Raw genomic sequence first — 26,256 nt, 5'->3', positions numbered from 1 at the left:
TGTTTTCAAGCCAAGGTTTTGTTTGCTTAAAATAATTCCTTAATATGATTCGAGACCTACGAAGAGAAAAAACTAATATTGAAATAAGGCACTATGCAGATACACATTGATACTGAATACATGAAATGAATTTTATTCTAAAGACCAGTCTATATTAGCGGAAATGAGAACCAAATGTAAGCGGCTGCCCCCTTAGGCTCACCCTCCCGCCTCCCATACGACCACCTGATTAGATCCAAAGTACTTTGGAAGCTGGGTCAGAAACACGCCACGAGGCTCCCTAGATCCCATCCTCTCACAGTGCTCTACACCACGGATTGGCAAACTACAGCCATGTAAACAGTTTCACTGGAGCACAGCCGCGCTCATTTGTTTATGAATTATCTATGGCTGCAATGGCAAAGGTGAGAATCTGCAACAGAGACCATATGGCTTGCAAAGCCAAAAATATTTACTATCTGGCCTTTTATAGAAAACATTTGCCGATCCCTCGTCTACACCTCTGGCAGCTTGGCCTGAGGTGAACTGTCATAAGCCCAAATGTCTATGCATGCTACACGCTATTCTAAAAATTTTTAAGGGAGAATGGGGGTATTACTGTTTACGTTGAGGTGTTACATACATACAGTAGAGGAACAAATTTTCATGGTAGGACACAGTGAGTTTTTTACACAAGTATCGCCTGTGCAACCACCTCCCAGATCAAGGTAATGTCTCCTATGCCCCCTCTCAGTCAATATCCCCCGAAACAAAGGTAGCCATTAGTTTAACTTTTATCACTGAGACCACAGATTTGTTTGCCTGTTCCTGAGCTTCATACGAACGGGACCGTGCAGTGTCTCACTCACCATTAAGTCAGCGGCCTTCTTACACACTGCAGCATGGAGCACTTTGTTCTTTTCCCGTGCTGTGCAATATTCAATGGTATGAATACAGCACAATTTTATTTACCTACTCTTCTGCTGATGGAAATTAGGTTCTTTCCAGATTTTTGCTATTATGAATAAAGCTGCTATGAACATTTGTGTACATGTCTCTCGGTGGCCATCAGGATCCATTCATCTTATCAAGAGTGGAATTTCTGGGTGATAGGAGACATCAACAAATACTTTTCCAAATGAGTTGCAATTGTTTAATGTACAAAAATATTGCTTTAATGTATAAAACCTTCTGAGAACAAGAGTTCAAAATACGCCCCTCCCACAATCTTCATATTACGCTGTGTATCCTGTGACAGACTGGCTATCCCAGGCATTAGTGGCGGGCGTGCCAGTTTTTGATACACAAAACCCTGACCTTGACAATATGCTGGCACTTTTCAAATTGATCTTGTTAAACCCTACCAAAAACTCTGTGGACTAGGTAACCTCAACATGTGACAGATGAGGACAAGAGGGGTCAGGAAGGAGAAACACCTTGACCAAGGTCATGCAACTAAATCAGCGGCACTCAAGGTCTCCCATCGAGCTTCTGTCTTCCTACTAAAAGCAGGAAGACCTGGGACTTCCCTGGAGGTCCAGCAGTTACGACTCCGCGCTTCCACTGCAAGGGGCACGGGCTCGATCCCTGGTCGGGGAACTAAGGTCCTACATGCCACGCAGCATGGCCAAAAAAAATAAAATAAAATAAAATAAAATAAAAGCAGGAGGACCAGCTTTGCATTTATCACAGAGTTAGGGAAGCACAAGCTTAGGCACCAATAACCTCAGCTCCTTGTTTTCCTGTTTAACTACCTTATCAGCTCAAATATAATTAAATTCTGCAACAGCTCCTGAGTATAACTCCCCGTACAGCAGACTTAAATCATCATTATTTCACACTACACTCTGTGCCTTAAGACGTTGCTATCCAGCTTGACAAGGGTAGAAAAATAAGAAGCTATAACCGCCCTGCAAAAATCTAACATTGAAAGATCACCACGAATCATAGGGTTTCACATATAGGCATGGATTTGCAAAAACAAACAAATAAACAAACAAATAAACAAACAAAAACCCTACAGGTTTTTCTATTTTCTACTCAAGTCTCTACTGCATGCTGAAGCTGACTTAAATGGCATAAATCAGAAAATGATAATGCAAACCGAATGAAATTCTCATAAATCACGTTACTAAGTATAGTTACATCTTAGATGTGAAACCCAATTAAACAGATGGCCACATGCTGTCAGAATCAGCCCCTAATCAATAAAGATGTTCATTTTAGAAAATCACCTCCATTTTTCACTTCTTCAGTGAAGCAAAAAGGTGGTACTTGGGGGCTGGGGGGAGTCCCAGGAAACCCAGTGGGGAAATGTATAAGGAACTCCACCTGTCTTAATTTATAGTCCGGAAAATCAGAAAGGAGGGAGAAAAAAAAGTCACCCACAGGATTCCTTGTCATCTTGCCTGGGAATGTAATTTACAATGAGAGCAAGCACTGGTCATTAGGAAAACAGAAACAGCTTGAATCTCTTAATTAAAATACTGCTTCAAATTGTTCATTCCAAACCCCCTCTGCTCATGAGCTTTCGAGAAACCACTGGGCTACCCTGAAATGGTTGCTTCCTCAGTAAACCTCTGATAAGATCACCTCTTCCCAGAAAGAAACAGGCTGAGCAGGGGTGAATCCTGGAGGCAGGATTTAAACCCCCCAAGAGCAGTGAGTATTCACTGACATTGGAAAGCCAGTGTGGAAGCACTGCTGAAGAGTCTACATCAGTGCCTTGCCTAGCATAAGAACTGATCTATTACATGCACCAGATTGGTGAAAATTTTGTCTACCAATGCCAAGAAGTGACGAAAATGAGAGCTGGTGAAAACACTTCTGTACTTCGGAACACTCACTCTGGAAAACATTTGGTGTCATCTGAAAGTTGAATATTTGCATACTCTACAAGCCAGTAATTCCACTCCTAGTATATACCCCAAACACTTGTTTCAGGGGACATGTATGAGAATATTCAGAGCAACATAGTTCATAATAGCAAAAACCGGGGGAAAGGGGAACACTTAGGTCTGTAGAACAGATAAGTAATCTGGGGTACAGTCACACATGGAATGTTACACAGCAGTGAAAATGAAAAACCTACTGCAACATGCTACCTGGATGAATCTTAAAAACACGTTGAATGAAAGCACAATTGCTTAAGATTGCATGCAATATAATACCATTTTTATTATGCTAAAAATAAGTAAAAATAAACAATATATTGCTTAGGGATACATATGGTTTAAAATTTATTTTTTAAAAAAAGAAGAAAATAATAAAATCACAAAAATCAGAATAGTTGGGCTTCCTTGGTGGCGCAGTGGTTGAGAGTCTGCCTGCCAATGCAGGGGACACGGGTTCGAGCCCTGGTCTGGGAGGATCCCACATGCCGCGGAGCGACTAGGCCCGTGAGCCACAACTACTGAGCCTGCGCATCTGGAGCCTGTGCTCCGCAACAAGAGAGGCCGCGATAGTGAGAGGCCCACGCACCGCGATGAAGAGTGGCCCCCACTTGCCGCAACTGGAGAAAGCCCTCGCACAGAAATGAAGACCCAGCACAGCCATAAATAAATAAATAAACAAACAAACAAACAAACAAACAAACCCAAAGTTAAAAAAAAAAAATCAGAATAGTGGTTACCTCAATGGTGAGGAAGAGGAAAAGGATGAGGAGGAGCACAGACAGATGCAATGACATCAGGAATGTTCCAGTTCTTGGATGGGTGGTGGGTTCATGAACGTATATTTATTTTATCATATGTTTTCTTATATACTTTGTAACTTTATGTGTTCTAGCATGTTATATATAATCTTTCGCATGTACAAAGTAAACCATTTTCTTTTAAAATAGATAATTTAAAGAATTTTCTATCACCCAGCAAGTTATTGCAATTGATATCAGTATAATTCGTGTTATATAAATATAACCTATATTATTATAAATAGTATTTATAAGTAATATCTAAAATATCATAATTTCCCATGTAACACATGCAGCTTACTTCTCAACTCAGAGCTATAGCAAAGCATCATGTTGTATATTTTAAATATATAAAATTTTTATTTGCCAATTATACCTCAATAAAGCTGGGGGTGGGTGGAGAAAGCAATGGTATTTTTATGACAATAATGCACTGCCAGCTAACTGTTTTCCTGTTCACTACTCTCCCAGACCAGTCCGGCAGAGACTGCCATTCTCCAAGGTGGCCACACGAGGGCGACTCTAAGAAGGTGTGCCTGCTGGGAGTGGGCTGTCCCCTCTGGCCAGGGAGTCCTGTCAGGATGAGGGCCAGCACAGAGGACCTACCACAAGTGGGTAGACAGGAAGCCTCCCTGAGAAGGTGGCATTCAGGCAAAGATTTGAAGGAAGTGGGAGCGCGAACCACGCAGATCACTTGGAGAAGTTTTCCAAGGCAAAGAGAACCCTGAGTACAAACGCCTGGAAGGAAGAGTGTCTCGTGCTCTAGGAACAGGAAGGAGGCGAGCATGGCTGGAACAGAGGGGAGATAAAGGCAGCATCATAAGAGGCCTCGGGGCCATTTCAAGTAATTTGGCTTTTATTCTGTGTGAGATGGGACGCTGATCACGGGTTCTGAGCAAAGGAGGGACATGAGATGACTGTAAGACATCTTAAAATGGCTGCAATATTATATTTAGAATAGACCAAAGGGGGATAAGTTCAGAAGCAGGGAGGCAAGTGAGGAGGCTATAACAGGGATTCGGGGGGAGATGGTGAGGGCACAATCAAGGGTAGCAACTCCTTATAAATTCCATCCCCCGCGCTCAACAAACAGCTGAGAGACATGCTTAAGACCATGAGATCAGAGGTGCTCACCATGCGAGGGGGTGGGGGTGGGGACCAGAAGACGCGCAGGAGCAGCCCGCCCTCCCACAACAGGTCACTGCCAGCCTGCACTCGGGGTCTGTCATTCTCGTCAATGTCTTCAGGCTTTTACTACATATGGATGTACCTCTAGACAATATATAGAACTGTTCTGCATGCTTTTGAACTCTATTTATATGATATCATACTCCACATATTTTTCCAAGTTGTTTTTTTTCACACACACAACCTATTATTTGTGAACTTCATCCATGTTAATACATGTCACTCTGGTCACTCATTGTTCGCCACTGTCTGGCATGCCCTCGTGTGAACATGACACATTTTGACTCATTCTCCTTTGGAGGGCCACATAGGTTATTCCCCTTTCGCTGCTATTATAAACAACACTGCTATAAGCATTCTCACGCGGGCCTCCTCATGTGCGACTTCTCTAGGGCACTGCTTCCCCAACTGTGTTAGACTCACCTGGAGGGCTTAATAAAACAGATTTCTGAGCCCCAAGTCCAGGGTTTGTGAACAACAGGTCTAAGGCGAGGCCCAAGATTTTGCATTTCTAACAAGTTCCCCTGGGACTCTGTTGCTAATAATCACGGGACTACACATTGAGTAACAGCACTAGTGCACATGTCGAGCGCTCAAGTGACATTCACAGACACGCATGCCCATCGTTGGCTTTTCTAGGTGTTGCCCAATTGTGCAGCAAAGTGGGTGAACCGATGTACATTTCCACCAGCAGTATGTGTCCCTGTCGCCAACATCTGGTGCTGTTAGATTTTTAATTTGTGCCAATCTGACCTTTAATAATTTTTTAACTTATCGTGGTAGTTATAATTATGTACCTAATACATGTAAATAAAAGAAACTCAAGACTTTACATCCCAGGATTAATTAGAGCATTTCAAAGCTTTTCTAACAGCTTCTAAATTCTCCCCAGCTACCTGCTCGTTTTTCCCATCAATCCTAGTAATAAATAAAACAAAAATCAGTAAGACCATTATGAAACAAAAGTGGAAGCTTGTTCCTTTTCATGGCCAACATCACTGCAGTTTTATTTACTGTAGTTGCTTTTTTTTAACTTAATGGTTATATGAAGCTTTTTTTAAAAAACTTATAAGGTAAAGAGAATGAGGAAAATTGGACATATGGGTAGGGAAACAAACTTCCTTCACCAACATACCTGGTCACTTCTGGGAGGAAATAAAGAACGCCCTACTCTTAAGTCACAGTCACGGAAAAGTTCCGTCCATTTTGTAGCACATTAACAAGGAGACAAGGAGCCGCTACTCACGGATCTGGTTGGTGGATGCACTGTAGAAGGCATTGACAGTCGTTGGATTCGTAAACCACCTGTAGAAACGGAAACAACCACCGCCAAGTGATCATCATTATCCAGGCAGGAGGGCAGTGAAACACATACAATGTGGCGGGATTTATTAGCAAATAACCAGGGAACAATGGGGAAGCGCCACACGCAGGGAAATTATCACCTCAGTTTAGGGTTATTGCTCTGCTCAATGAACAATCTCATCCTAAACTGAACATGCCTGGTTATTCACTGTTACTAACATAATGTAAAAAAGCACCAGGGCTTCTGAAACAGCTTTAATGAAAAATTCTAGAATCTAAAGGGATCTCCCCACAGATGGAAACACAGCAACAAGCTGATGTTTGCCAGGCCCTGTTCAATGGGTCCATGGGACAGCTGAGTTTTCTATGCTGCATCACCTCTGACCTGTCCATTAAAGGTTTTAGATTGGTGGCAACATAGAAGTCCATGTAAAGAGAGATAATAAAGCACAACCACGGTACCTAGAGGGTCTGCCTGCTCCAGTAGAAAGTTTACTGATTTAAGCCCCAAAAGATCTAATGGCTCATCCTGCCTCTATCACTAACTAGCCGGGTTGTGGTGGGAAAGTGGCCTATCTTCAGTTTCAGCTATAAAACTAAGGTATTGCATTAAGATATCTTGGGAGTACCTTCCAGCTATGAAGAGTCTACACTGCATTTTAAATGCATAGGAAGTTACTTAGATCAGACTCAGCAAATTTTTTCTGTAAACAGATGGTAAACATTTAGTCATTTCATGGGCCAAGAGGAAAAATCAAGGACATTATATAGGTACTTCTATAGTGAGAGAAGCTTTTCTATAAAATTTTATTGATGAAAGTCAAACTATAATAATCTAGTACAGGGCTTCCCTGGTGGCGCAGTGGTTAAGAATCCGCCTGACAATGCAGGGGACACGGGTTCGAGCCCTGGTCCGGGAAGATCCCACATGCCACGGAGCAACTAAACCCATGTGCCACAACTACTGAGCCTGTGCTCTAGAGCCTGCGAACCACAACTACTGAGCCCGCGCGCCTAGAGCCCGTGCTCCGCAACAAGAGAAGCCACCGCAATGAGAAGCCCGCACACCACAACGAAGAGTAGCCCCCGCTCGCCGCAACTTGAGAAAGCCCGTGCGCAACAACAAAGACCCAACGCAGCCAAAAATAAATAAATAAATAAAAATAAAGTTCCCTTTAAAAAAAAAATAATCGAGTACAATTTTTGGTAATACAGGCCTATTAATGAGAAGAATGAAATTCCTTAGGGGCAGGAGAACATTATGCTTTGAGGTTCAAAGTTAGTGCTTCCTACCATCAAATCAACCACAGACATTTATCTCTAAAGATCACTCTTAGCTCATGGCTGTACAAAACCAGGCAGCAGGCAAGATTTAGCCCTCAAGCCATAGTTTGCTGACCCCTGACTGAGATGCCTGTTGAGTTTCAGGCACTGCCCTTTATGATTAAAACCAAACATTTGTCTTAAGCTAAACTGCTCAAAATAAACTTCTATAAATCCCTTTTCAGAATAATCATTTACCAATTTATGTCTAATAGAATAATTATGTCAGACTAATAATTTATGTCAGACTAACATGAAACTGGTAGGAAATCCAAGTGTGGATTCTAGTTGGCCCACCCATACCTTCTCCCCTTATAAAGAAGTCCATGACTGTCACCCTATTATTATCACTAGTAGTAGTAGCAGCAGCAGCTAACATTCACGGAGCACTTACCACGTCCTACGCACTTTCTAGTCATAGGTTTTCCTCATAGAAAGTACAGGAATTATTAGCCTATCTCACAGGAAAGGACAATGAGACTTACAAGCATTATATACTCACACAAGGTCTAGTCTGTCTGACTTCAAACCAGTTCTCTTAAGCATTATATTATACTAGAGACATCACTGGAAATCAAAAAAGAGTGCCTCCTCTTGTCAAAGCTGAAACCTGTACTCACTTCCATAAAATGTATATTCTTTTCCTTCAAATTTAGGATGAGTATTTCAATAAACCCTAATGTTTGACACACATTTACTGGCTGGCTTACTTTTCTGAGGAGAAAAGTACAGGGAAAGCACTTTTATTGCCCTAATGTCACTACGTGTAGTAGGTAATATTTATTATGCCCCCCCCCCAAAAAAAATGTCCATGACCTAATCCCTGGATCCTGTGAATATGTTACATTACATGGCAAAAAGGACTTTGCAGATGTAATTAAGGTCAAGGAGCTTAAAATAGAGCGATTATCCTAGATTATCCCAGGTTGGCCCAATCTAATCACATGAGTCCTTAAAAGTGGGGATCCTTCTCTGGCTGGAATCCTAGGGGTGCAACAGGGGAGAAAGTCAGAAGAGATGCTGCAGAACGGGAAGTCAGAGAGATTCCAAGGGTGAGAAGGATTTGACACGCTGTGGCTGGCTGTGGCATGCAGCAGCCATGTGCAAGGAGTGGGAGAGAGTCCTCTAGGAGCTAAGAGTGGCTCCCAGCTGACAGCCAGCAGAGAAGTAGGAACCTCAGTTCTACAATGAGAATCGAAGAGGATTCTTCCCAGAGGCTCCTGCTAAGAGCCCAGCCAAGCCATCCCACATTTCTGACCTACAGAACCGTGAGGGAATACATTCGTGCTGCTCTGAGCTGCCGATAAGGCTGTGGTGATTCATTACAGCAGTAACAGAAAACTAACACACAAAGAACCCAGCATTTGTTATGTCTGCTCTCTGGGTCAAGAGGGGAGAATCCAGGTGCCTCTCAACATGGCTTCTAAATGACATTGGACTGAACCACAATATGTACCAAGGATGATGTGTATTCCTAGAGCTCATCTCTTCTCTTCCCATCCCTCCCAAGTCCCCTCCCTTTAGCAAAGAATAAACTTTCAAAACATTAGGTAAGAGCCATGTAGGAACAATGTTTCTAACTTCTGATGGACAAAGGCAGACAAAACAAAGAAATCAAACAACCAGATGGAGCCTGATGGGGCCTCTGAAGCTTCAGCAAGAATTCCTAAAACATCTTATACAAGATGCATGATCTCACCTTTCCTGACTTCCCAGAGCTCCTGCTGGCTCTAGGACATGTTTGGAGCCCTGATTATGCCCAGAGCTGATACTAAGTAGCTGCACTAACAGAGCCTACCAGTTGTGGATGCTATTATTTCTTCTGATTGGACAGTTCCCACACCAAGCCAGCCCTTAAATATTTTGTACATCTCCCTGATTATATCTGAGTTTATTATATATTTAGTTTTACTATTCTCTAACGTAAGCCCACCTGTGCTGGTTTTAATACGTGCTTGTAATTTTTTTTACACTCCTCCCATTAAGAAGTGGACTCTAAATTCCTCTTCCCTTGATTATGGGCTAGTCTTGGTGACTCACTTCTAAAGCATAAAATGCAGTGGAAATGACACCACATGACTTCCAATGCTAGGCAATTAAAGGCAATACAAGCTCCCCCTGGTAAACACATGTACGCCCTCCCTGCTTCTTTTTCAGGAAACTTGCTCTTCAAAGTTTCTGGCTCCACCAGCACGCCACAAAGAAGCCCAGTACACACGGAGAGGCCATAGCAGGCCTTCCGGGCGGCAGCCAGCACCAACCACTAGACTAGGCGAGGAGGCCTCCCGTGTGACTCCAGGCCCAGCCACTACCTGACTGCAACCACATGCAACACCATGAGCAAGAACCACCCAGCTGGGCCTAGTGACCACCGGAACCACGAGAGAAAAATGAATAATTATTGTTGCTTTAATCCTCTAACTTTGGGGGTGGTTCATTTTACAGCAAGAGATAACTGAAACACTGAAAAGCTGGCTGTCCACAGATTAAGTCCTACCCAATGGGTTGAATTTTCCCAGGAAAATGTTTTATCTGCCCAACACAATGGCTTTTAAAAGTACCGAATTGGAATTCCTTTAAATGAGGCGTGCAATCACTAGTTCTCCATGGTCTCCACCACTCCCTATCATTTACACTCGTCTAGGTCAACATCTGTTACCTGATTGGGCCGTGAAGGCATGAGTTTGCACAACTTACCTCCCAACAAGATTTTAAGTTCCTTATGGGCTAAGACTATTGCCCAAGTGCTATATGCTGAGCAAAAATTCATTAAATCTATTTAAATGAATGTATTGCTATGTATACATCTACTTAGATAAACGAACAGTGTCATTCAAGTGCTTTAAATTCTTTTTATTATGTCTTTAGGGTGTTCCTGCAGTCTGTGTTTCGGGAAGGATTTAGTAGATAAGGTAGGAAGAGGTCTCGTATAAATTTCAAAAATATATGGAGATGAAATTATACTGGACAATGGATACATAAAAAGAGTGTGATGATGAAATGCAATAATCTAAAGCAAAACACACTGATACCCTGATTTCTTTGGACCATATAAAATAGATATACATCAGGCTAAAGTTTTACATTTTACCTATTAACTCTTAAAGATAGTCTAGGGAATATGGAATGGAAAAACCATAGAGTATTTATTGCTTTATTTCACATATCCTGTAGATTGTATCCATCCCATTCCATGCTGTAGATAATTCTGGGCAGGACCATAATTTGTATAGACATTTGATATATTTTTACATATTTTTCAGAAGATAGAGAAAAAAATCCAGACATGTTTGGTCACAGTAGAATGAGAGTGAGTTAGTAGGGAGGCTGGCTTAAAATCATTTCTGTCAAAGAAAGAGGATCCTGAGGGAAAGAAATTACTTTTGACTCAAGCTGAGCAGTGAAGTAAATCCTCTATTTTTAAGCAAGCTGATGAAGTGACAATTCTGAGAACCAACCCCTAAATATGTACCTTCAGGGATGACCACCCAATTAATTTCATTCTTGCTGACACTGCCCATCGTGTTAGAAACTTCTTAATGCACATTTGTGCAGCTAAAATGGATTCCATGAGAATGAAACATAAAGGGTGTTTATCTCCTATACCCACAAAGAAGCAAAATGTTATTTCAGGGCTTTATGGAAATATAACCAGGATGTGCGGTTCAAAGTGAACTAGTGTAGTGGAGCTACTCCAGAATCACCCTCATTCGATTAACTCATGAATTTTCAGACCTAAAAGATGTCAATTAAAGTCGATGGGTATCATAAAGCTAAAATTCCCCACAGTGCCTGAAAAAGGACCCACCTGAAATTTCTTCTAAAAAAATGACTTATCACATCACTTTACCATGCAAAGAGAATCTTAAATTTCCTAACATTGCTTTCCCTGATATAGACATATGGTCTGAGGAATTACTAGCACTGCACTGATTCTCATTCCAGGAGAACTTTTCCAGAAATATTAACCAATTTAATGTCCTTGTGAAAGAGGTATTTGTTTTCATTGACAGAGAAGAAAAAGACACAAGTCACACAGTTTGCTTAAGCCCACAGTCAGCCAGCACTTTTCCAAGGCATAAATATTAGAAGTAGTCAAGGCCATTAGAATCTTACAGCCCATCAGTATTTTAGGATGATGTTAAAAATGACACATTTAGGAGTTTTTCAATTAGCAACCCAGGCCTTGCTATACACCCAAATGCATAATGACATTCTGAAATTAAAGAATTAACTTGGCAGCGTCTCCAATATAGAAGAATCCCTGAGAGCACCCTGAAAGTTCACAAAAATACTGGTGCAAAGTTTGAATTTTTCACAAGTTGCAAAGACAAGAGTTTGAACTTACCTGAAGTAGACCTGAAAGGGTAGGATGATTTACATATTACATGTAGATGTTCACTGAAATACTGGAAACTATTTGAAGTCGTGAGATTTGAGAAGCTAGTTTTAGAACCCTAAATCTAAAATTTCTATTGAGTAATTTAGGCTGGGAATGAAACAGGCGAGATGGACTGAGAGATACTGTGACGAGAGGAGAAAATCAAGGACAATGGAGCAGATGACTTCACATCAGCTCTCTGTCATTTCCAAAGAAGTTCTAAAGCCTTCTGCTCTCTTCCTTTGTGCTTTTGAGGGGAGTCACGGATAGGTAAGGGGAATGGTTCAGCTTTAGGCCTACTCCTTAAAATCAAACACTTTTAACTTACTCTGTAGGCGCATATTGTAAGAAGATTTGAAGGGCAGAGGGCAGGATGGCTAGATGGGACCCATGGCTAAGAGGGAGAGGCGGTAATCACAGCTTAAGCCAAGGGAGGGTAAAGGGCCTAGAGTTTTTCTAGAGGCCAGAACAGAGGAGGGAGTTGGAAGAGGGAGTAACGAGAGACCCATAGAGCATAAAAAGAGCCAGCCAAAGATCTGGAGACCAGAATATCAGACAAGGTTAAAACGTGGGCCGTGAAAAAAAAAAAAATGGGCCATGGAAGTCAGGCTTCCAGCTATGACACTATGAAAAGGTCAACAAATCCCTTCCACAAAAGCCAAGTATACCTTTCCCCTGGCTGGCAGCTTGGAGGCCGCACGATGCCTGGAGTTACGGTAAAAGACGTGAACCAGCGGGAGTTCGTCAGAGCTCTGGCAGCCTTCCTCAAAAAGTCCGGGAAGCTGCAAGTCCCTGCATGGGTGGACACTGTCAAGCCGGCCAAGCACAAAGAGCTCGCTCCCTATGACGAGTACTGGTTCTACACACGAGCTGCCTGCCCAGCACGGCACCTGTACCTCCGGGGCGGCGCTGGGGTTGGTTCCATGACCAAGATCTATGGGGGGCGTCAGAGATATGGTGTCACGCCCAGCCACTTCAGCAGAGGCTCCAAGAGCGTGGCCCGTCGGGTCCTCCAAGCCCTGGAGGGGCTGAAAATGGTGGAAAAGGACCAAGATGGGGGCCAGAAACTAACACCTCAGGGACAGAGAGATGTGGACAGAATCGCTGGACAGGTGGCAGCTGCCAACAAGAAGCATTAGAACAAAAGATGCTGGGTTAATAAACTGCCTCATTCGTTAAAAAAAAAAGTATAAAAATGGACAAAACTGTCAACAAACAACCATCTTAGGGCCCTGGCAATTGATCAAAGGCAAACAACACATTGAAAAATGTTTAATTTTGAAAAACTGCTACAACTTAAGAGGAAGTAGAACAGGAGTCTGTGGCCTTCTTGCCTGGGACTACCAGCATCCCTCCCAGCTCAATCAGCAAGAACTTATTTTATTAGGATAGGGCTGGCTGGAAAACCAGCAGCTTTGCTGCCACAGGGGGTGAACTCACTTGGGGTGGGGGTAAAAACCTGCAACTATGCCAGCTGAAAGTGATAAACCTGGTAGAAAACAAACGAGGAAAACCCACAGCTTTGTGAGCCTGAAGTTACAGTTCCCATTGGGGAAAGTGACAGATCAGCCAGAAATTTAAAAGGGAGACAGTGGAACTGAAAGAGTCATAGAAGGGTGAGATCAGCTCTCCACACATCCCTGGCTGACTGGGAAACTAGGCATGTGTACAGGGGAGACCCAAGAGAGCCCAGTAGAAAGTAAACTCCAAGGGTGACTGGGAAGGGCTGGTGACTTTGAATGCACACCCAAGCCCCACGCAGATCAACTGGCAGAGGGCAGAAGCCCTACAGGTTCAAAGTGTCTGAGCACAAGCTCTGCCCTGATCCCTGGCTGACGACTAAGCTATGCAGACTCAGGGACAACCTCCATGAAGTGAGGCTAAAAAATAAAAATGAGAATTTAAAAAATGAGTAGAGACATCCATGGCCACATACTGTAGCAGAGACAGATTCTACAGTGTTAGTCCAGGAAAGTTACTTTTAAAAAAGCCTCAGAAAAATAAACCAGAATCCACAGTTGCTACAATACATTATCCTAAATGTCATTTTCAACAACGACAAAAAATGATGCTGGAAGAAAAAGTGTAAAGAAAAGCAATCAATAAAAACTGACTCTGAGTGAGCCCATATGTTGGATTTAACAGACAAAGACTTGAAAGCAGCAACTGTAAATTAGTTCAAAGAATTAAAATAAACTGTATTCAAACAATTAATGGAGAATATGATGACAACAAAGAGTCGTAACAAAGAAATAGAAACTATTACAAAAAAACAAATGGAACTTCAGGAGTTGAAAAGGGCAATAATCAAAATGAAAATTGTATTGATGAGTCACCAGCAAATCTGAGAATACAGAAGAAAGAACTGGTGAATTTGAAGATGGATCAATAGAAATAATCCAATCCGGAGAAGAGAGAGAAAACAACCCTGGAGAATTGGGTCATAGCAGAACAGAGTAATACCAGCAGGCAGAACACAAAGTAATCTAAACCTGAGCTGAAGAATTTCTCAGTTGTAAGCCTCTTGTTCATTTTGTAAAACGGGGATAATAAATAGTACCTATACCTCACAGAACTGACTAGAGGATAAAATGAATTAAAATATGTAAGTCACTTCCTGGAACATTATAAACACATAATAATTTTTAGTTGCTATCATCATCATCATTCACACTTTGCTAGGGAAGAAAATCATGAGTGGCCCTGACCCCAATAGTTCCTAGTGAAACTTCCCTACCTGTAGGAAAAGTTCTTACCGCTTGCTGAGAAGAGGGATATAAATCATAACTGCTACTGAAGGAAAATAATAGAGCTATCAGTTCTTTGACACGCATTACCTCAACAAAGATCCTATAGTTACTTCATAATCACAGGCATACCTCGGAGATTGTAGGTTCAGTTCCAGACCACCATAATAAAGCAAATATCACAAATTTTTTGGTTTCCCAGGCATATAAAAGTTATGTTTATACTATATGGTAGTCTGTTAAGTGTGCAATGGCATTATAGCTAAAAAAATGTATATACCTTAATTTTAAAATACTTTATCTCTAAAAAATGCTAACCATCATCTGACAACACAGTGTTGCCACAAACCTTCAATTTGTAAAAAACGCACTGTCTGCCAAGTTCAATACAGCCAAGTGCAATAAAATGAGGTATGCCTGTATACAATTACTTCTACATTTGTAATCATACTTTACTTTTTAAATATTTGGTTTTTAAGATATTCAAAAGTTTCTGCCTGAGTGTGAAATTCTAGAGAAATTTGCTTATAGATATATTCATAACAAGATCTAGAAATGATTTGAGCATTTGCATCTTAATAAGCCTTCTTTTTATATGTGTTGATGCTAGGAGTAGGGTAGTCATAATTAGATTGAACAACTGATTCATATAATATCAGAAATAAGAGTTGCCAAAACATAACACAAATTTTGCCAAACAAAAATAACTGGCGAGCCAGCTACTCTGACTTGAGGGGAATTACAAAGTTTGCTCTAAAGAAACTCCACTTCCCACCAACATATTTATCTATTTCACTTTTTTTTGTCTTTCTTTCTTTCTTTTTTTTATTTTTCTTACTCACTCTGTTTTTGGAACAGCTTTTCTCAGCCAGAAGAAATCAGTCTGTGCTAAATACTTGCGGGTTTGCAGGACGTTGCCGAAGTAGTCAGATTCTGAAAACTTGATCTGAATAAAACAAACCACAACCATCACTGTTCTAAGTGCAGATAAAAGATGGCTCTGAAAAAAAAGACTTCAGCGCACAAATGAGCGAGCAGCAGAGACGCTGCACTCCTCACATCATCTCTCAGCCATCACCGGTTAACCCAGTCTTCACAAAGCCATGAAATTTAATCTCAGTGATTTTCTTGTAAAATAAAAAGCTCAAAAATCAATATGGTCATTTCTGGATGACAGTAAAAAACGAGAAGCTGCAGTAATTTACAATGCATTTCATTTGCTTTATAACTGAAAAATCTACTTTAGCCTTTACAGAACATATTATCTTAGGTTTGAAATTTCTTCGCCCACATGAGTCCTTGATCTTTTCTAAAAATGTGTACTTTATTTATTTGTCACATAGGTTCTTCTAATAGTTCAGAATAGTTCTTTCAGAATAGAAAGAACTAGTTCTTTCTAGAACTGAACAGAACTAGTTCTATTCAGAATAGTTCTTCTAATAGTTCTAATAGTTCAGAAAGTTCAGAATATAAACTTTCAGTTTATTCAGCTGAAACCTCGTTTAGTTCACAGATGATGATTTAGTCAAATGTTAAAATCTAATTTACTGTAATCAGTATTTGTTCATGAAGGGAAAAAAAATGAAAGTGATTCAGACTTATTTTCTACCCTAAGCACAATGGAGTCACTAGAATAGTTTGATTATTAATTGAAATTATCTATCAACGCTCAAAAAATGCTCTGGTCACTAAAGATTCATGAAATTACAGAGGCAAATCATAGATTATAGCTCGCATGGAAAAAAAGGAAGTTGATGGCTCACAACAATGTTGTCTATTAAAATAGGGAGAAAGACATAATTGATTCTTGAGTTCCTTTTCTTTTTTTTGGAAGGAGAATGGCAGACAGTTTTAACTCTACAGGCACTCTACCTACAAAAGTAGCAGTACTTAACCTAAATATTGTAAATAATATCCATGTAACAGTAAAAGCAGTGGTTTGTAGTGATCCCTGATGCTTTGGTTTTAAAATATATTACTGTGACAAATAAAATAAGAAAAATACACATTTGAATAAGCAAGTAACCAAGAGTAATCATATTCTTATTAGCTGTAATATTTTTGTAAATTTAAGCCATGATACTCTTTTAAAAGCAAAAATTAAAATATGGCAAATGAAGGTTTATGAGACCCACAGGCATCACATTACAGATATGAATGAATATACACAACTTGACAGTTACAGACTTGACAGCAGCCTATTTGTTGGCCAGTGTCTGGCTCAGGTTTATCTCTTCCCTAACATATCATGGGTACTCATTTTGTCTGCAGAGTAACTTCTGTTAATGACTCATCTTAGCAATCTTTCCAGGGGACCAGGCCAAAATATAAAGAAAAGAATAAAATAATTAATGGCACAGAGAGAAAGGCAGGAATGAAAGTATCAATTCCTGGCATGTTTGGTGTTCTACTTGGCCAACAAGTTACAGAGATAAGACTTCAAACTGTCCCTCCCTCAATCCTCTTAGAGGTGGCTGATGAATAAATCGTGGTATAATCACATAATGGAAAACCACACAGAAGTCTAAACAAATGGTCTGTATGTGTGAACATGAAATAATCTCAAAAGCAATGCTGAGTAAATAAGACAAGTTGTATGTATTAGAGAATTTAAAATTTTAAAACTTATAAAACAATACTACATGCTGTTTATGGGCACATACCTATGTAGCAGAAGCATAAAGAAATGCATGGGAATGAGAAGCACTGAATTCAAGAGAGCGCATCTAGGGAAAGAGATAGGCAGGGAAGAAGGACATTAGGTCAAGGAGGACTACACAAAGAATTTCCAATGTATCTGCTTTATTCATTTAAAATGTGTGTGTACATGTATACAGCTAATATGGCAATATGTTTAATATCTGTTAAAGCTAGAGGTGTTCAAAATAGGATTTTACATACTTTTCCGATGTCTGAGATGCTTCATAATGAAAAGAAATCTTACAATCGATTGTATTTTAGATAGATGTTTATACTCAGCCTCAGAAGAAACAGAGTAAGCTCCTTGTTTTAAGAAGCAACCCTAACTAGCAATTCTAATGCGTTCCCGGATCACACAGTTTAAAGATGTGTCCAGTGTTCAACCTTTTTTCAGCTTTTGTTCCGAAGACAGCTCTGCCAGAACTTTCAGAATATGATTGTAACTGACAGAAAATTCAGATACGTTCTTGGGTTCAGAGCGTGCTCCGGAAAGTTCTCCCAAAGGAATTTCCTTCAAAAATATTAACTTTTTTTAGACGCAGACGTAGAGAATGGACTTGACACGGGGAGGGGGAAGGGTAAGCTGGGACGAAATGAGAGAGTGGCATGGACATATATACACTACCAAATGTAAAATAGATAGCTAGTGGGAAGCAGCTGCATAGCACAGGGAGATCAGCTCGGTGCTTTGTGACCACCTAGAGGGGTGGGATAAGGGAGGGTGGGAGGGAGATGCAAGAGGGAGGGGATATGGGGATATATGTATATGTATAGCTGATTCGCTTTGTTATACAGCAGAAACTAACACACCATTGTAAAGCAATTATACTCCAATAAAGATGTTAAAAAAAATATTAACTTTTTTTGTACTATCAATGGGGTCAGTTGTTACTTTTAGAAGAGTCTGCTAATAGTGTTACTTTCCTGTTCCATTCGAAAACAAAAACTTGACATTCAGGTTGTTCTACAGACATTAAATGGAAAACCACCCAAAAATTTCCTAAAGAAGAAGAGTTCCAAGTCTAAAAATACTTTACATAAATATGGTCCTACCATAGCCATGAAAATGGTCGTGGGCAGCAAAACTCAGAGGCAAGTGATTACAAATTTGCCAACATCTTACCTATATTTAGAAGGATAAATTTTAAATTGTTTTAATTATTAAACTGAGCATATTTTCTATTTCTTAGCCTGGTTCAGTTAATCTATTCCATTTATTTAATGGACATCACAGGTAATAGGGGACAACTTTTACTTTTTCCTGTAAGACAGGTTAAGTGTTTGGGAGTAAGGAACGGCCAGCCGCTGTTACTCCCATATGACAGATGGGAAACAACGATGGAGAGATTACGGAACCTGGCCAAGTCACGCAGTCCAAATCATTAGGCTCCCACTTCAGTGTTATATTCATTGGTCCTAATAAGAAAACTGGTGATTCAACAGAGAGAGTACAAGGAAGGAGGAGGAGAAGGTAAGAATTACGAGTGGGAGGAGAAGCAGTGATTAAATAAATCAGGGCACAGTTTACTTAATATCAGACAGCTGTTAAAATAATGGTAATGAAGGCTATGGAAGACAAGGACAAAACAATATGTTAACTGTAAAGGTCAGTATACAAAATTATATATAAGCATCAATTACAGCTATACAAAAATAGAAAGATAAAATAATACACTAAAACAAAAGTACATACTGTTATGTTCAAGTACCAATATTCAGGGACTTTTTCATTCCTTTTCTCTATTTTTCAAATTTTCCACCATGTGATAATACTTTGATAATTTCAAATATTTCAATAGGGCCTTGAGTGAGAAAAAACTATGAAACCTAGCAACCACTGGGAAAGTTCTGCTTGTTGTAGAGATAGCAACAAGAATGAATGTGCATGAATATTTTAGAACCACTTGTAATCTTCAAAAAAAAAATGTTTAAACTCTGAAAGCGACAATAATTGGCTCAAAAGTCTCTTGTCCTTTCAGTTACTGGTGAAAATCTAGGTCAAGTTGATAATGACTTTCAATCAATTCCACCTCCTGACTTTTCAATTGAGTGACCTTTGGGGAATTAATTGGGGCTCCCGTGTCATTTCCTAAGAATAGCTGTCCAGATCATAAAATTTAGGGGAATCTGACTTTCTCTTTGTGGAAATCCTATCCTAGATGCCTAGCACAAATGCAACAGACTAAATGGAAGAATAAAGCTATTACCCTCCCCAAAGGTGAGGAACACATAATAAGGGCAGAACAAGGAAATGTGTTCAGCTTCTCTGTAGGACCAGTAAATACAAGCTGATAAGATACTACATAAGCCAATAGGAAGTATAGATTCTAGAACACTTTTTAAGTTAAATCCATTTAAACATACTCAGCAATATATCCAAATACCTCTAAGAAAGATTTTATTTTAGGCACCCAAAGAACTCTGAATACTCAATGTAATCCAGATTTTAGAATTATGTTTTCCCTTATTTAAATAGCAAAGTCGGACTTCCCTGGTGGCTCAGTGGCTGGGAGTCTGCCTGCCAGTGCGGTGGGGTGGGGGGGGTGGGGGGGGGGCGGGGCGCGGGGGGGGAGGGGGGTTAGGGCCTGGTCCAGGAGGATCTCACGTGCCACAGAGGGGCTGAGCCCGTGCGCCACAACTACTGAGCCTGCGCTCTAGTGCCCATGAGCCACAGCTACTGAGGGCCACTCGCCTGGAGCTCGTGCTCCGCAACAAGTGACGCTGCCACGGCGAGAGGCCCGCGCACCTCAACGAACAGTGCTGGCTGCAACTGGAGGGGGCCCGTGCGCAGCGGCGAAGACCCAACGCAGCCAAAAATTAAAAAAAAAAAAAAAAGTATTTAAATAAAATAAATATATAAATAGCAAAGTAATACGCAAGATTGCTGTGTTTAGATGGCTTCGCTGTAAGTAGTATGTATGTATACATATATACACACCTACATACGGGGTGGTGTTCAAAATGTTTAACAACCTAAGTATACAGGACACTGTGGAAGATACAGTTCCCACAGGCATTCACATAAGGGTGACTCTGAGGGAGCACCAACTAGCACACCAACCAGGAACCAGATGCCCCGCTGCCACCACGGGGGGTAAGGGGAGGTCTTGGTCTGCTGCGGCCAGGGGAACACGAAGATGGGACTCCCCGTGTGCAGGAGTTACGGAGGACCGGCTAGAAGGCCGGTGGGCATCAGTGCACCTCGCTCCAGTGCCCACTCTTGCCTCTCCATGGTCATGGGGGGGTCAGAGATCACTTAAGAGAGCTGGCGGCATTGTTTCATTTTGTTTTTTTACCAAGTAGTACAGAATTATTTCAATATTTTAACAACCTGTTTTTCTGGAGCATTCCACCTAAATATCACCTCACTCTTGCATAGTGGCAGCAGCACTCTCTGTCATTATGCACACAAAAATCATATACACACATAAACACACAAGTGTTCCACTAGCAAGAGCAGACCAAGACCCACCCCAAAGAATATTATGTGGGTTCACATATTATCTACGTATCTCCACGTGCATATTTATGTTGATGTATGTATCACTCACCAGAAACATTGATCTTCTCTGAAAAATTACCCACATCCAGTTCTCCTAAGTAAATGGAGGCCAGCTGTGATTCTGACTTTAGCTCCTACTGCAATTTTCCATTGGTTTTCACAATGAGAGACGTGCTGAATGGGGTCAAGTATTTACCTACTGTCTCTCAGATACGTGCCCACCCTTTTACTCCGTTCTCTAATATAATGCTAGGCTGTGAATCTGAAAACCACGTTTCCCAGGCTCCACTGCAGTCGGCTTCCTGCCAATAGGAGGCACTGGTGGAAATCAGCAGGTGGCAGGAGGGGAAAGGATGCTGTGTTTTTTCTCTTTCATTCCCTCTCTCTCCTCTTTCTTCTTCCGACAATGACTCTGGAAGAATCTTCAGTCCCTCTTCCACAGCCCCAGCTCTGCTCTGGAGTGGCAGTTCCTCATCTGCTCTCGAAAGCAATGGTACCGCCACCTCCTCCCTTTTGTGTCCCTAGACACAGGGGTGGTAACTGCTTCCTAAAAAAGTTATTAATCTCTGGTTTACCTCGCCTTCCTGATTTTTGCATTCCAACCTATTTCCTGTATTATATCTCCTCTCTTTGAAATACCTGATGTGGTTTGGCTTTCCTGGCTGATACAGAAATCTTCCCAAAATTGGTATCAACTCACTCTTGCATCTGTCTCCATCAAAGAGCAGTACAGGTACACCTTATAAGGTTTATCTGAACGTGGACTGATGCCTATCTTTTTAGGCTAACTAGTAGGCTTTCCTGCATGCTACTGGGGGCTCACATAAAGGGCACATCCTTTTTCTTGTTCTTTTCAAAGACTACAGAAAGACTGTTGTTCAGCAATATTTTGCTGGGTATCTCAGTTTACCCTGTCATCCTCAGAAGAGAAAAAAAAATTTTTTTTCTAATTCTTTATATCTGCCTCTAAGTTCTTTTCCATTTGCTCTTATCTCCATATGAGCCCAACTTGAGTTTTCAGCCTTTCCCTTGACCTTCATCTAATCCATTTCCCAATCTCTATCCTCTTTCCTTTTGTGTTTGTACCTGATGAATCACCTTCACCTGCATCAAATAAAGTAAGCTGTTTTTCATTTGCAACAGCCTGTCAATGTTCAGAGCTTGTATTACCAGAAATTTCTCATAAGCCCAACAGTAGTCCTTATCTACATATTCCTCAAAACTGAAAACACAGTCCCACTGTGTATCAGCAATACTTTAGTCCTTTTGCTATTAACCTCGGTGACACTATTACTATCACATCAAGCATCCTTTACCTATTTTCCAGTTGGGTTTTATTCGTTTCCTCTATCAGTTTCTGATCATGAATGTATTTTTACTTCATGTATTTGGATTTTTTCACCGTCTTTTTTAAACTGTTAGAAACTCTTGGGTGTAACTGTGTCTGCTTCGGCAATGAGTTGGGTGAAAGCCATTTCTTCTCAAAAGTACTTAAAAATTTTGGTATATAATGGCTTCAGTTCAGGCCCTGGAGACATGAGGAAATACACCTAACACTGCATCCTGTTTGGCGTCTGGTTTCTTTTCACAAAAGATACTACATTTATTGAATCCTTAAATTTGGGGCATTCACTTTAAACAGCAGCAGACTGCCAACAAAACCTGATCAACTAAACACCGTGAGTGAGCCCTGAATGCTATCTTATTTGATTAAGGCCTGAGACTGTTCCATCTGTAGAGCCTCTTAAATCAATTTCAGGCACATGGATACTGCATGTGTTAATTCGTAATGACCTTTCCAAACCAAAATAATTTACTATCATAAGTGAAAAACTGAAGAAGCCATAACTAACACTTAACAGTGTGCTTACTCTGTGCCAGGGTCAATTCTACATACTTTAAATATGTTAACTTATCTGATCCTCATAGCAGCCCTATAAGGGAGGGATTATTACTATCTCCATTTTGATATGAAGAAACTGAGGCACAGAGAGGTGGCATAACCTACCCTAGGTTGCACAGCTAGGAAATGGCAGAATGGGGATTTAATTCCAGACACTTTGATTCCAGGGTCCATGTTCATAACCACTACACCAAACTGCCTCTCAAATTCTCGCCTGCATTCTTCAAGTATCTGCCAATCACATGTAATTATCCAGGTTCTACTGCTGAGGTACTTTGTGCCCTGGTGATGCCCTTCTTAGCAGCAATAGTTCTCATACTGATAAACAAAGTTATAGCTATCATTTATGGGGAGACGACTTATGTGCCACACATTATGCTAGGTGCTTTTACATTTACATAATCTCATTTAATCTTCTCAAAAATACTAAGACTTGGTTATTATTATCTCCAGTATCCAGATAATCAAAGGCATGCTAACTGAAGTAAAATAACCTGCACAAGATCAAACAACTAGCAAGTGGAAGAGGAAGAATCACTTCTTCGTCACTTAACAGTATGACCTCCCTTCTCTTCACTCATCTCATCCCATCCCAACCAGCTCTGGGAAAGCAGTTCCCACCTACTCTTCGACTCACTCCTCTGTTCCTCCAGCAGAGCTGCCTGACAAGAACCCTACAAAACCCCTTCTCTGATTACAAGTAGAGCTTCCTGGGCCCAGATTTCAGTCCTGGCTCTGACGCTTGGCATGGCACTGAGGAAATCACCTAACTTCTTTGAGTCTCTATGTCCTTTTCTGCGAGATGGGGATAAACACCATCTATTTCACAGGATCAGTGTGGGGCTTAAAAGGTAATGTACGTGAACGTGGCAAATGTGTCAGTATCTTTAATTATCATGCTAATAGTGAGATTTTTCAGGATCAAAACAATGTATAATGAGATGGGCTGTCTGAGCTTTGGGATACTGTGAAGCACAATTATTTTCCTCCACAGCAACTGGATCAATACTTTGGAAGGCTATATCTTGGAGCCCAACTGAGAAACTTTCTAATTAATGCTTTCACTCACTTTTGAATAATCTTATAAAATACCAGTGTTCATCTATAAAGCTAGGATTGCTTACAGATATGCAACTTATTAAATCACAGTTTCAGGAAAGAGCTATACCTCAGAACCACTGTTATTTAATGAATTCCAAAAAACTACTTTTTCAAGAAAATCTAGTGAATGATAAAAACAGGGGTTTTTGTGAGGAAGAAAAGTTCTTTACCAGAACTATCTGTAGGAAGGAAAATAACAGTGGTTATGATTAGAAAGGCCTGGAATGAATGTATCTACTGGAAAATATATGTCCCAAAATACTGGAATAAAAAAGAATTACTATTCCTCCATCAGTAACTTACTGCAAATATACAATCCAACTCACAATAAATTATAGAGTCATATGTATATGCACTTAGTTTGCCAAAACACTCATAAAGTTTAATGACGTTAACTTCCAACAGGCAAGATTTATTACTAGTCATTTAATATGAATGAAGCACATAAAGACTGTTTAACAACAAACATCATACATTCACCGTTAGAACATGCTCACTAATTGTAAAATACTCAGTTTGCTTAATTCTTTCCTTTATGATCAAAGTAGACCAAATCCAAGTCCATTTGCTTTATGGTACCCACTCAGCTACACATTCTTTCTGACACTTCCTTTATTTTGAATCTGCTCTAAATCTTGTGATATGCCTGGCATAATGAGGCTGATATCTAGCCAAGGAATGAATCAAAAGTTGGTGCTTTTTGGCACCACCAGATTTAACTGCCTGGACTTGGGTTAGCTGAAAGGCCGAGGCCAGTAAAACTTGCCCCCCAAAAAAATACAGTAAATTTAGCACTTACTGCCTTGAGGTCTTCATTAACATGAGTATCATTCATTATAAATTCAGGATAGCCAACTTTTGCCAAAACAGCTCTTGCCTATAAAAAAGAAAAAGAAAAATGATGTCAGAGTTTCAGCACTTAAGTCATTAATAATCAAAGGACACAGGAATGCAGCCTTCATCTGAAAACTCTGTTTACTGAATATCTACTATATGTAACTGACTGTGAAGGGCAAAAAAGAAAAAAAAAAAATCTAAGTTAGTCCCTGCCCTCAGCATACTAAAAGCATAGTGAATGTAGCAAATAACTATATAATACAAGATAAATAAAGGTTTAGATATAGACAATATTGTCTATAAATAATTTTATTTATAGACAATATTGTTATCAAAGTCCATAGCAGAGATTATTTCCTCATGGGGAAAATGCTTAATGGAGAAGGTGACCAAACTGAGTCTTAGAGAATGGATGGGATTTCAAAATGCAGAGCTGAGAGGAAGGACATTCCAGGAGAGCAAACAGCAGGGGCAAAGTCAGGGAGACGAAAAACAAAGAGCTCGTCAGAGAGATGGTGAGTAGTTTCCTGTAGCTGGAGAAGAAAGCACGAGGGGTGGACACAGAAAACCATGCAAGAAAGCCAGCTTTGGCCAGATCACAGGGATTCCTGAATGCCATGCTAAGAGTCTATATTTTGTTTTACAGACAAGAGAGAACTAAATATTTTTAGCAGGAATAAAATGAGATGAGTTACCCTCCAGCGAAATTATCTGTGCAACTCCGTGAATGATGGCCAGGATGCCAGAAAAATTGGAGGCCGAGAGTCCAGACTAATTTAAGATGCATCACAACCATCCTTTTGATAGACATACTACTTATTCCCTGTTTTACAGTTTATAGGGAATGGATAAAGGAAAAATAGGCACATACAAGGAGCCTCCGGACAGCAGTGACTGGCAAACTATGGCCTATGGGCCAAAGCTACTCTCTGCCCCGGCTCCCCACCCCAAATCTGTTTCTATAAATAAAGTTTCATTGGAACACAGCCACGCCCACTCATTTACATGTAATCTATGGCTGCTTTTGCACGACAACGGCAGAGTTAAATAGTTGGGACAGAAACCCTTTGGCTCACAAAACCTCAAATATTTACTCTCTAGCATTTTAAAGAAAAGGTTTGCCAACCCTTGCTCTCAAGAAATTTTGTCTCTCTCCTCTCCCCAGATTCAGGGTTTCACAAAAACAAAAGAACAGCTTACTCAAAGAGTAAGTACCCTGTCAGGCCTCTGCCCAGATCCCCTGGGATCCCTTTTATCACCTCAGCATATCCCTCCCCAGCTTCTATGTTCTTTTTCCTTTCTAATGGCCAGCACCTGAGACTGAAGGCCTGCCCTAGGGCTACTAGGACACCTTGCCTGCACTCAAAACAGTTTCCTCCTGGGAGTTTATCTACCTTGGGCCCCCATCTCCACTGCCATCCCAGCAGCCCTTAGCCAATGACAGCCTGTAGCAGGAATATGAAAGTCCAGCTCCTTTGCTTCAATTCAGGACACAGGGTGAGGTATAATTTGCCCTCTGGAGTTCCCCACAGGATCAGGCTATCTGAGACTTCCCCTGAAACGGCACCCTGGTCCATCTCTCACCCTTCCCAGTCTGGC

At 40.7% G+C, this 26,256-nt stretch overlaps 1 protein-coding gene and 1 pseudogene across 5 annotated transcripts in view; one reads left to right on the top strand and one right to left on the bottom strand.

Annotated features, from left to right (window-relative positions):
- PHEX (phosphate regulating endopeptidase X-linked) overlaps positions 1 to 26,256 on the bottom strand; it is a 196,099-nt gene that overhangs the window by 40,824 nt on the left and 129,019 nt on the right. For all 4 annotated transcript variants that reach the window (XM_082375621.1, XM_082375623.1, XM_082375622.1 and 1 more), the window contains 3 exons: positions 24,620 to 24,697; positions 15,457 to 15,560; positions 6,105 to 6,163 (listed from right to left, as the gene is read on the bottom strand). In XM_082375621.1, coding sequence (XP_082231747.1) covers positions 6,105 to 6,163; positions 15,457 to 15,560; positions 24,620 to 24,697 — 241 coding nt within the window. The remainder of the gene's footprint in view (positions 1 to 6,104; positions 6,164 to 15,456; positions 15,561 to 24,619; positions 24,698 to 26,256) is intronic.
- On the top strand, positions 12,531 to 13,063 carry LOC309619935 (small ribosomal subunit protein eS19 pseudogene; annotated as a pseudogene). Its single transcript has one exon. The product of its transcript is annotated as a small ribosomal subunit protein eS19 pseudogene (transcript).

Source organism: Balaenoptera borealis (genome assembly GCF_965194805.1).
Source record: "Balaenoptera borealis genome assembly, chromosome: X".
In the NCBI taxonomy this organism is placed as follows: domain Eukaryota; kingdom Metazoa; phylum Chordata; class Mammalia; order Artiodactyla; family Balaenopteridae; genus Balaenoptera; species Balaenoptera borealis.
The sequence above is the reverse complement of the archived record's forward strand: the minus strand, read 5'-3'. Positions and strand labels throughout refer to the sequence as shown.